Consider the following 12,034-nt stretch of genomic DNA (forward strand, 5'->3'; position numbering starts at 1 on the left):
TGGGGGTTGAACAGAGAGAGCCTGGTTTTGGCTGCTGCCCAAAAAGCTCATTGTGCAACTCAGTTGAAGGAGACTGCTCATATACAAAGGGCTTATTCTTGGTTTAGCTGGAATATAATTTTTTCCACTAAAATGACCAACCTAGGGACTTAAGGAATAGAAGTGATTCGTGGTTCTCCACAACTGCGATTATTAACTGTGTCAGGTAGGAGCACTGACAAAATGTATGTAGATGAGAACAACACTTAACAGTTAATTTTTAAATCACTGCCTCACTGCAGTGGTAATATGTGTTACAATCCCTGAGAATAAGCAAAAGGAAATTCTTTTTTGACATTTTTTATGGCATGTGCAGTACTAAAGAAAAAATTCTGCAATGTTCTCAACTCCTGACTAGTGCAGCAGCGGGTAATACAAGCAGGTAGTTCAGGAGAAATCCATGCATAGATTTTTTTCATCACTGAATCTTCTGTTTAATACTTACGGAAAATGGGATCAGTGGCATGGTAGGATCCTCGTTGAAGAATGAAGTGCAACCCTCTAACCCAACACAAGGTCATAGTGCTGCCTGTCCCCATCTTCATAGCCTGGTGTTAAGGCATTTTGAGACACAAACATAAGTAAAAGTATAGTTGGCCATATCCTGAAGTATCTTACATACACTGCAACTTTGTCATTTAATTCCAGACTGTATAAATTAATTATCTGCTTGAATAGGAACTATAGTTTTGCTTTGCTTTTATTGTTTGTATCTTGTAAAGTCATAAGCATGAGGAATAAAATTTTTTAGTTCTCCACTGGCTGTCTCAATGGAACATCAGCGTCAGTATGAAGGCTGGTACTTCAGGTGAGTTAGAACAGGAAAAGAGAGGAAATTAGCTAAGTATTAGTTATAGCTTCCAGCTTATTCGTCCAGCTCTTTACAAGTGAAAGGGAAAAGGAAAAAGAACCAAAATCCCCCACTTCATACTTCAGAATAAAGCAGTGAAACACAGATGAGTCAGTATTTAATAATTACTGAAATTCAAAGAAAGGCATGATTCACAAATATAGCCAGCCCACAGACAACAGAAGAATCCCCATTCCTGAGAATGAGGCAATCATGTCTATTTATGTTCTATAAGAGAATATTTTTGAATGATTTTTTAGTTATTATTATTTGAACTACTCTCACATTTGAGTGGGTAGAAGCTTTTTAATTTCTGGATTCAGATGGTGGATACCTCAGGTCAAACTGAACCCACTATAGAAAAGTAATTGAAGTTACAGTGGAGCAAAGAGTTTGGCACTATACGTTTATTACACAGACTACCTAGCTTCTTTTTATGGCAGAACTGTGGGTCAAGGGGCTGACAGAGCAATAACATTCTTAAATAGACTGTGTGATAGCAATTCAGATGCTCAGTAGCCAGTAATTGCACGTTCATGTTTTGCACGATATGAAATGTGCAAGCTCCACATCTCTGACTTAAAACCAGCTTATTTTGCTCCGAACATCCATAACTGATGTAATTTAAACACTTCTCTGAGAGCGTATTTAAGAAAATGGGAAGCATTATACAAGTATTGCTCATGCAAGCCTGTTTCAAGAGATTCTTTGAACATGGTTATTGATAGGTTTCTCTGACATAACATATGCAAAATGTAATTGAAATTAAATGTCAGCATGACACCATTAAACATCTAACATTTACCATCTTCTAAGACAACTATTCTGAGCAGTAACTTCATAATCAAGAATTGACTCACTCTTTTATTTTAATTTTTTGCTCTTTTAGACAAATAAAGGTGATGCCCTTGCAAACCGTGTTCAGAACACATTGGGAAATTATGATGAGATGAAGGACCTGTTAACCAACCATTGCAACCAGAGCCACCTTGTAGGAATCCCAAAGAGTTCTGTCCCACAGACACCCATTGACAAAAATGAACAGAACTTTTTCCCAGAACCAAGAAACAGGATGATCCCATCTCATCAGATCAGTGGCCACTCATCGACATCAATGCCTCCACCTTCTTCATTGTCATCTAATTCTACTTTACTACACAGTCACCAGAGCAGCAGGAAGTCGAGAACAGACTGGTCACGTGGTGGTCACAACTCTAGTGGGGCCCAGCCAAGCCAGTCCAGTAGTCAGCAGAGTCGGACAAAGCATAGCACTTCCCATGACCAGCCACAGGGCAGGTATGAAGACCTCTATAATTGTCAGAGTGAGCAGCATAAAAGTGGAGGAACTGAGGAAGCCAATTCTATTGCAGCATCTTCACATTCAAGGAGGCATACTCATTCAAAGTCAGCACCTGGAGAACATACTTACAAAGAAAACAGTCATTCAAAGTCGCCCACAGAGCTGGAGTTTGTAGGTCATGGTCCTGGATCTCCACTTCCTTCTACTTCTTTGCTGTCTGCCAACAGTGGTCTTTCGACCCAGAATTTCCCGCCTGGACTTCACTGTAAAAACAGCATGGTCCAGCAGAAGCCTACAGCGTATGTCAGGCCTATGGATGGTCAAGACCAGGTACCCAATGACTCACCTGAACTGAAACCTCCGATAGAAATTGAGAATGGATATGGAAATCAGTCCTTTGGAACACTGCTGGAAGGAAAAGTGAACACACCTAGCTCAAAGAACAAAGTACCAAAGCTCACCATTCCTCCTGTTAGTGAAGTAAGTAGTTTAAAACATCTCTCTCTTGAGTACTTCCTGCACTGAATATTTTTCTCTGCAAATATGCAGTTCAATTTCATGGAATTACAATATAAAATGTTTCTTTTTTCGAGAATCTGCATGACTACTTTTGGCAAAGATTGTTGTGGTAGTCCCAGTAGCAATATTTAATGAAGTTTTAAAAGCACAGTTTGGAATACCAACATTACTTGTTTCTAATTAATATTAAAAGTCTAGTTCTCTGTTGGGTGTAATATATTTATACCAGCTAGAATTCTGGACAGAGAACTCTAATATCTCAGTTCATCTGCAGTTTTCTCTCGTGCATTTTCAGTTAGGAGCTAGTTTGACAGAAAGATTGCTGTTTTAAACTCTAAGGAAAAATGGCAGTGTTCAAATTTCAGTGGTACCAAATAGTTCTACCAGTAAGGAGTTTATTTGCAGAGTCTGCTAAATTCTGATTGCTTTTAATGGAATTAATGTGGCTTAAGATCTGAGTAATGCTTATGAAAATGTGTCCCATTAAAGCTTTTATGCATTTTGAAGAGCTCTTAATACTGGGATCCAGTCCCAATCTCTGCTATCAACAGTTTAAGCTGTTGAATTTCCTACTGCTGGTCAGTCCAGTAGTCCTGTGAGGAACATTTCAGATGGTTCACATTCAGGTCTGTTCCAAGCACAGATGTATAATAAGAATACCAATTGAACTATTTATACTCTATATACTTTTCTCTTATTCTGAGTTTCTCTAAAGCAGTAACCTTTGCAAGGTCAGTTTATAAGTGTACGTATGAGCAAAACTGCAATATGGTTTTTTCATAGCTTTCTCTTTTCCCCCAAATATTTCCCTGCTTGGTAATATTTTTATACTAGAAATGAGGACCAATGCATTCTTAAACCACTTTATTGCAAAAGGTCAGATTTTTCTATTGGAATAATTGTTTCAAGCCAATAATTTGTTTGACTATTTAAAAAACTTGATGTTATTTATTAACATTCCAGGCAGCAACAAAGACTGATGTGTTTTGCAGTAGAGCTTGGAATAATTTTCTGGGAACTGCATCTGAAAACAGTAAAAGGCCTATTTATATCAAGTGGAAGCTGAGGGTTGCTTGCAGATGGTGTTTTATTAGAAAATGTATTTGTTAATAAACGTAGCTTTGTACAAGATTACTTTACAGATGTTTCTGTTTATTTTTACCTTAGGATAAAAATCTGCTGATGTAGATGGCTTCATAGTCTGTTGCCATTTGTCACTAGCATTGTTTGGCGAGTAAATAATTACATACAAAGGAAATAATGATGTTGCAAAAGCAAATACATTTTTTCACTTTTGCCATCTATTAACACTATGAGTCAATAGATGCACTTCGAAGTGCAGCATTAATACGAAGTATTTTTGGAAATAAAATGTGCCTTTTGCAACTTGTATCAACTATTAAGAATGCATTTTTCCCTTTAATTTTATTTTTTCTTTAATTTAAATCCTGTCACTGTTGAAATCAATTGAGTTGTTAGCAATGTTTTTGGGAGCAAGATTTCACTCACATTCTTTTTGCCTGGCTCTAAGAACCTCTGATTTGAGATGTTGTTTTTGGAAAGATTTCTAGTCACACAGATGAAAAATTACATTGTGAATTTGTTGCCATAGTTTCTTTAGTTTATATTCTGTGTAGTGAAAAGTATAGGTGTGTAATTAATTTCACTTATGATCAGATAAATGGTAAACTCTAGGCACTTTGGAAATGAATGCAGATAATAATCTAAAAGACTCCGAATTACAAGAGTGAACAATAACTTGAAGAGGGGAAAAAACCTCAAAGCTCTGTTTAAAGTGACGAATAACTTTCCTTTCTGATGCACAACATAAGAAAATAGCCCAACTGATGGATCTTTTAGAGACACATCTACTTCTGAGTTCGGAGGGTTAGATTTTTTTTTGTCTGTGTCAGGACTGTGAACTTTGGCCCTCAGTGTTTTTCCACATATGTGCATCCTGAATTTGATTTACCCTGCGTTCAGCAATAAAACTCCTTCCAATCCAATGTTATAGATAACTGGTTTAGTTTAAGCTTAATCAGAACTGACAGTGCACACCTGTGAAACCCATAACCTTTTCAGAATGACTGCAGCGAGTGGCTCTGTTGTAATCTTTACACAATTGATGTGGAGGCTTATGATCCTTCGGTGGTGCTTATCAATTTATGAACCTTCCCTAGCCACCTTGAGCCATAGTGATCTGTTGAAACAATTTTGCTTCTGCTCCATAGGTTTCCATCCTAACACTGTTCCAGGTGGTGGTGGCGGCGATCTTAAACTAGCAGTAGGAAAGTCACTTTTTGGGGACACTTCTCCACAATTTGTTCTGTGGCTCTCCTGTATCTTTGCATCCATTTTTTTCAAGTGGCTGTGGTTTACACATAGAGATTGCATACCAAACACTTCTCAGTGAATTCCCTCAAAAATTTGCACACTCTTAAGATGAGGAATTCTGTGAAGAAATAAAATTCCTAGGTGATGGTCCTGCAATAAGGGCATCTATTTAAATGTGCAGAGTTGGAGAAAAAGAATAAGTCAGGTTTTGCTACCTTAAGGAGACAGATGGGAATAAGTAACCAAATATTTGAACAAGCAGACTTAAAAGATGAGTTCAGACTTATGTGGAAATATGGTCTCATTTGTCATGGCTTAATGGAATAGGACATTGAGTGCCCTGGAAGCATTCTGCCATGTGTAAGGAAGTAAACAATTTTATAACATAATTTGTGTCACTTGAGGTGTTGCTCTAAGAATCTTTGCTAGTTTGCTGGGCCCAATTCTGCCCTCAGTGGTGCCCATCCATCTTTCAGCTCCTCTGGGTGGACAACATTGTTAATGCCTTGCTGCTGGCATGTCTCCATTGTGCAATGGATTGTGGCTTAGTGATTCCTGAGTTTGTAGAGATTCATAGTAAGTTCACACAGACTTCCCAGACTGGATCCAGATGTAATGTTAGCAGCACTTAGGTACTAATCCTTGCTTCTGAGTGGGTGCTGTTGTGTGATTTCCAGACCTTGACTCATCCACACAGAGCTAGTTGAGACCTGTCTGCACCATGCATGGTCATTTCTGGTTGAGAGAAACAGCAGAGCCTCTGTAGACTTTCAGTTATGTCTTATAAGTGTTTCTTTCTGATTTTGTGATCCTTTTGATTTCTTTTACCTTTTTGCTTTCATTTTACTTATCAATATTACTTTCTAAGGGGGAAGGTAAAAAAAATTATGGTTTGGTGTCTTGAACAAAACTCAATGTAACCACTAGAACCCAGGCCTGTCAGCCTATGAGGTGGTGAGATTGTGAAGCAGACCTTCATAACTGGGAGGCCATAAGGCCATAGTGTTACTTCAGGGAGACATGCAGAAATTCACCAGATATCATGACATAGAATTGATAATAATGGTCCTGGAGCTAAATCTGATAGAAAAATGAATGGAAAGGCTCAATCTGTAAACATTTTTTTCCCATTCCTTATTCACTTTCATCACTTTAGTCTGTATTTATGTACATGCTTACTTATATATATATTAATACTGAGCTTGCATTTAACATTTGGTAAATTGTGGCAAGTCTGGAACATTGCAGAGAGCTTTTGTATTATGTAGAATTCCACATGCTTAAATTATATGATGGGAGATGATTGTTACTTGCCACTCAGAGAACTGCGTAGTTAAATCCTATGCAATTCTTAACAAAAAATGGAGCTTAGAGATCACAGTAACAGCTGATACTCTCTCTGCTGCATTAAAATCCAGAATCTTGATACATGGATGTGTATTTAAACCTCTAGGAATCAGATGCTTACAAATTATTTCAGATTGACAAGCTCAGCAGGATATAGCTGAAAGAAAGCCTGTGCTTTTCAGATTGGGCTAAAACACAATTACTGAGAGTACTGAGTAAAGCGAAGGGTTCTAAGGTCTGTGGGAACATCAGAAGATGTGTTCCTGGAAAATCTTATGCACAGTTCTCCAGAACAATGCATGGATTTCCAATAAATGTTTAGGGACAGGAAATCAAGGGCAATTGAGATAATGTTTGATTCTCAAGGCAGAGTTTTAAAATCTTGCTGCAAAATTGGTGTCATGTTCCCACAAAGCAGCGAATGCTCATGTACCAAATTTTCCCCAAAATACAAAGCTAGGAAGAAATCCAAAAGGCCTACAACATCTATGTCACCACCCACTTAATGGAGAACTTCTATTTTCATGTTAGGTCTAGGAAAATATTTTGACGGGTTCAGTATCCCGCGAAGTGAGAAGCTTCTGGTACGTGTTTCCAATCATTCTGCCATCGCTGCATGTATTGATTAGCTTAGTACTTTCTGAGCTAGCTGTAAAAAAGGCTGCTCTCTTTCTGCATTAAAGAGCAAGAAAAATTGACAGGTAGATAACCATATTGATTGAACCTAAATAGTAAATGCAAGAGGCTTATATATGACTTTTAAAACTCTTTATAGGAACCAAAGCCAGTTTAATGTATCTTTTTTTTTTTTTTTTAATTAAATGGAAAGTAGATTTCTTCAATTAACCACCCCCACACCTTTTATATACATGCTACTTTAGTTGCCAGCTATAGTACATTACCATAGCCATGAGCAAATCACTTTTTTCAGACACAAGCTCTAGCTGGCCCCCAGACTTTGAGCTCTCAAGAAGAATGGACTGAATCATGCATTAAACTGAAATCCCTTTGCTTGGTTCATATTTCAAAAGTCTGAGGCCAAAAACAAACCCAAAAAGCAGTATTTCTTGCAGTATTACAGGTTGCAGACATATGCTTTTCATTTGTAAATACTGTGAGAAGTAATGTTCTTGTGATATTTCTAAATGAAGAACATACGACACCACTCGACTGAAGACCTCTCATTATGGCCTTTTTAAGGCTACTGTCCAATTGCTTGGACAATTGCTAGTAAAGCTGTTTTCAAGGTTAGCAAGAGGACAGCTTGCATACTTTACATCAAATATAAATAAGCATATTTAGGATCTGATTTTGAGCGACTTTGACCAAAAAGAACTTCACATTTCCCATCAGGCTGCAGAACAGGCACTTCAAGCCAGTTAAAGGAACTGGCCATGGATATTTGGTTTGGGGAAGGAAGGATTAAATAGCTTCTTTGCAATTGTGCATTTGTTAGTGTGTTTTTTATTTTTTACCTACTTCTAATATTTTCTTTCTGGGATGGAAAAAAAAAATAAATCTCAGTGAAATTAGAGTACCTCTGTTGTTGAAGAGGCAGTTTCATGGTGTCCTGAAAACTGATATTCTTATTTGACTTTTTTTTAAATTCCCAATTCCGAAGTAACTGCTTATCTGTGGCTTATTATTGGTCCAAGTTAAGTATAAGGAATACAGTTATTCCATTGGTGTTAAATGAAATTTCACAAAACAAATTACCTCAAAAGCTTTGGGGAGAGCAGTAGTAGAATTTGTATATACCTAGTAGAATTTCTATATTGTATATGCAAAATATATATTTTTTATATATACTCATATATGTATAAACATTTTACATATACACGTATATAAGTGTGTGTATATATATGTATATATATAGTATATACCTAGTAGAATCTGTATATACCTCTGGGTATTTTGTATGCTTAGTTCATTGACATGCAGAATTATACTCAGATTTTAAAACTATTTTAGATCAATAACGAATGAATCATATTTGTAACACACTTTCAAAGTGTGAAAATCAGAGGGGGGTCTTACATGAGCATTTCTGGCTTTATGGCCAGAGCCACCCCACTATAAGCTAGTAGTCTCTGATTCAAGTATGGAAAAGCATTTAGGAGTTGCAGGTGAAAACATCATATGGGAATACTTTAATAAGAAAAAAAACAACCAGAGTGAAAGAAAGTTGAACATTTAACTTGGCAACTCTCCATGAACTGCAGATATAGGTTAAAGTTATTTAGTTGGCAGGCGATTGCTGGTATATTAGCAATGTTAGGGGGGAAAAAAAAAATCTAATTTCTGTATTTTGGCTTGTGCAGCAAAGAAATTCCTCCCACATAAATATGTTCATTTCACCTTCTGGGAAGTAAAGAAAGGAAACTGTAGCTGCAGTCTGTTATTTAATCTTCCTGAAATTAGCATTTGGTGCTCAGGAAGATTGAAAGATTTAATGCCAATGCCTTTCTCAAAAGAAAGAAGTGACACACCACATATGTTTTAGCACTGGTTAGACTGTTAAATGGAATTAATCAAAATCCATGTTAAAATATTTCCATGTGTTAATTAGCAACAGTTTGGAACATTAAAATACATATTGGCTTGGGAATAAATTAGTGAAGAAACATCAAATTGAGTTTGTGGGCTTTTAATTGCAACATAATATACTATGTGTTTTAGAAAGGTAAATGTAAATACATTCCTACAAAATGCTATGACAATGTGGATTTAAAAATTGTGTAATAAAAGCCTAAAACAGGCTTTCATTATGGCAGAGAGAGTGATCCATTTCCCATTTTAAAAGAAACATGAAATTGTTCCCTCATAATAAAGTGAGAGAAAAACAGTTTAAAAATGCTGAGAGTTTCATCTCAGACCAAAGGAAGTTTTAAAATTTCTCCTTTGCAAATCATGAGGATGTAGCAAGTACCAACACCACGTCTCCTGTTGTGAGCAGAATAATTCACTTTTGCCTTTCTATTCCTGAATTCCTGCTGTGTCACTGCAAAGTTTGTTTCCTATTCCTTCATGCTGAGTTTTGCGAGCAGCAGAATAGCATAAATTTAGTTAAGCATGCAAATGAGACTGAACAAATGAGTATATTCATACTCATAAATTAATACACACAAGGTAGGTAGCAATATCTATAATAACATTATAGATACCTACCTCCTAACTGAGGGTAGAGACCATGGTTGGCCCATAGAGTAGAGAAACCCTATTTCTCTTCCTAGGGAGGGAGTTACCGTTCTTTTCCATGACAAAAAAATATGTAGAAACCTCCTCGAAGAGTTTTCTGAAGTTTCATCCCAGGGTTAAGCTTCTGCAGTCACTTTGGTGGGGATGATTTTGTGTATATCTGGTGTGGGGAACTTCAGAAGAAGGTAGGTGTTAATTTTAATTTTTCCTGTGGTTGCTGTTCAAGTAGCCATTGAGCATAAAGAAAATGTTTGGGAAGCAGAGGGAGGAAGAGGCAAGGCAAGTACAGATTCACTCACTTTCCAGGATAATGAGCCTATTTTCACTTGGATTTGCAAAGATCTCTTGAGAAGAGTCAGTGATCATGGGTGGAAGTCTCAATCCCCATTAATACTGCCAGTCTAAGCATATTTCAGTTAATACATGCTGCTTTCCCTTGCATGCTTCCTCAGAACAATTTCACATTGTTATATCCCCAGATGTGTAAACTTGTTGCGTTATATCTCACTGAGCTTCAAGCTGTGACACTTCAATCCACAAGGCAAGCTGGCAGTTGTTGCTGCTGTTTGTAAATATCCAGCCACCCATTTACATTTGCCAGTATTTTAAATACAAACATTGAGTTAATTCCTTTTTAAATATGGTAAACCACTGACATGTACAATTTGTAAACGTAGAAAACCTAAGGTCACCTGGAGGAGTCAGGATTTGGATTTTATTACTTAGAGTTTACCCTGGATGAAGGTGTCTTGTCCTGGTCAGTAGCGTATGTCTGCCGGGTTTAATCTTTTTTGATGTCAAGAAACCCTAACTTCCCTGTCATCAGAAACTAAACCCTTAAAAACAAGTGATGTCTACTAGCACATCCTAGTGACACTTGAGTATGCTTAATTTTGAACATCCAGGAGTAGCTGCTTTAAGTGGCTTCCTTGTGAAGCAAAGCTTCACAGTATATTTTGCATTGAGGAAAAAAGAGATTGTAGCATCTTCTCTTTCCAGCAACACATGCAGTTACACATTAACATGAAATATGGCACAAATTTAGCTAGGGAAATATTAAAATGTAATTTTTATTCAAAGCAATTATCCTAGCAACCACATCATTTGCTGCACAATAGTTCAACATTTAACATGGTTTTATGGCAAGGACCATGCAGTGTGGTGTTATGGACCACAAATGGTTTGCAGATCCAAGTTTGGAAATCAGGGATTTAGGGCTTTGTAAAAATACTTTATCAAAACTTTAGAATTGAAGTTTTCTTAAGGTCTGTGGAGTCAAAAAAAGCCAGTGAAGGGATATGCACTGTCTGTGCCAATTGTTGACATTTTTTCATTCCCATTAGTTGTTTCTTCCACCACCAGATAGAAAATGACTGTGCAGAGTGGAATGGAGGTGGGGCTGCGTTCAAAAAGTTTCTGCATGTGAATACAAATAAATACATTTAAATCTCACTAAATTTGTAGTGAAAACTGCTATTGCTTTTCCCCCTCCATGTAGTGATAAACTAGTTCTTGCCAGTTTCTTAAAACATAAAGTACCCCACTTGTTGTACTCCAGACGAATAAAATAAACCAGACTGAGGAGCAGACCCTTTTGTAAGGGCTGTAGAGATTATCGTAAAGTACTGCTGGGTTAGACCTTTTTTACCCTTGGGTGTTGGTGTTGCTGTGCAAGTAATCCCACTGCTTCCACATGAGGACTAAGGCTTTCTGATTTTGAATAGAAGCAGCAAAACTGGGCCATGAATGATCAGTCTGAATAGGACTTATTTAGGACTAACAGCAGGAGTAGGATATAGCAGGGGTATAGAGAATGATTGCTCTTCAGAGCAAGAGAAAAATTAAATTTTTCAAATGCTTTTTCCGTAAACACATTTTATTAAGATGTAACTGCACCTGCATTTCATCAAGAAAATTGTTTGATACAGTTTTTAATATATTTTGATGTATCGAATGGATTTGATTTATTTTGATAATAATTTTTCTGCTTTTATTAGTACTCTTCATATTTTATGTCCCTGGTCCCAAGTATGAGATCTTGTGAGAGATGGCCTGTTTACTTAAAATTCTCATCCCACTTTCTACAAGCCAGTGTATTAGCTGTCATGAAGACTTCAGATAAGCAACTGTTTTTCATATGTTTGGCTAAATCAGGAATAGCATATTACTGTTGACTTTGGTTACAAGAGCCAGGTACTAGAAAGAAAAAGGGTGCATTTTGTTAGCATTTTAGTCTATCTTAGGAGCACACTTTGGAAAACAAATCTGATCTTCCTGAGTTGCTGTTCTTTGTTTCATTGGGAAGCGGTCTCAGGGTACGTGAACTAAAGTTCCTTAGGTTGAAAGGAAAACAAGAGAAGCTCTGCAGGGTTGCCTGTAACGTGCTCCACTAAGATGCTCTCTAGTGTAAGAACTGTTAACACCTATATGAGCAGTTGGCAAGAATG

At 37.0% G+C, this 12,034-nt stretch overlaps 1 protein-coding gene across 1 annotated transcript in view; it reads left to right on the top strand.

Moving 5' to 3' along the window:
- AFF2 (AF4/FMR2 family, member 2) overlaps window positions 1-12,034 on the top strand; it is a 250,283-nt gene that overhangs the window by 23,926 nt on the left and 214,323 nt on the right. Inside the window, exon 4 of the mRNA XM_009997205.1 lies at window positions 1,779-2,669. Within this exon, the coding sequence (XP_009995507.1) occupies window positions 1,779-2,669 (891 nt within the window). The remainder of the gene's footprint in view (window positions 1-1,778; window positions 2,670-12,034) is intronic.

This window comes from Chaetura pelagica, unplaced genomic scaffold, assembly GCF_000747805.2.
Source record: "Chaetura pelagica isolate M959 unplaced genomic scaffold, ChaPel_1.0 scaffold344, whole genome shotgun sequence".
Taxonomy (NCBI): domain Eukaryota; kingdom Metazoa; phylum Chordata; class Aves; order Apodiformes; family Apodidae; genus Chaetura; species Chaetura pelagica.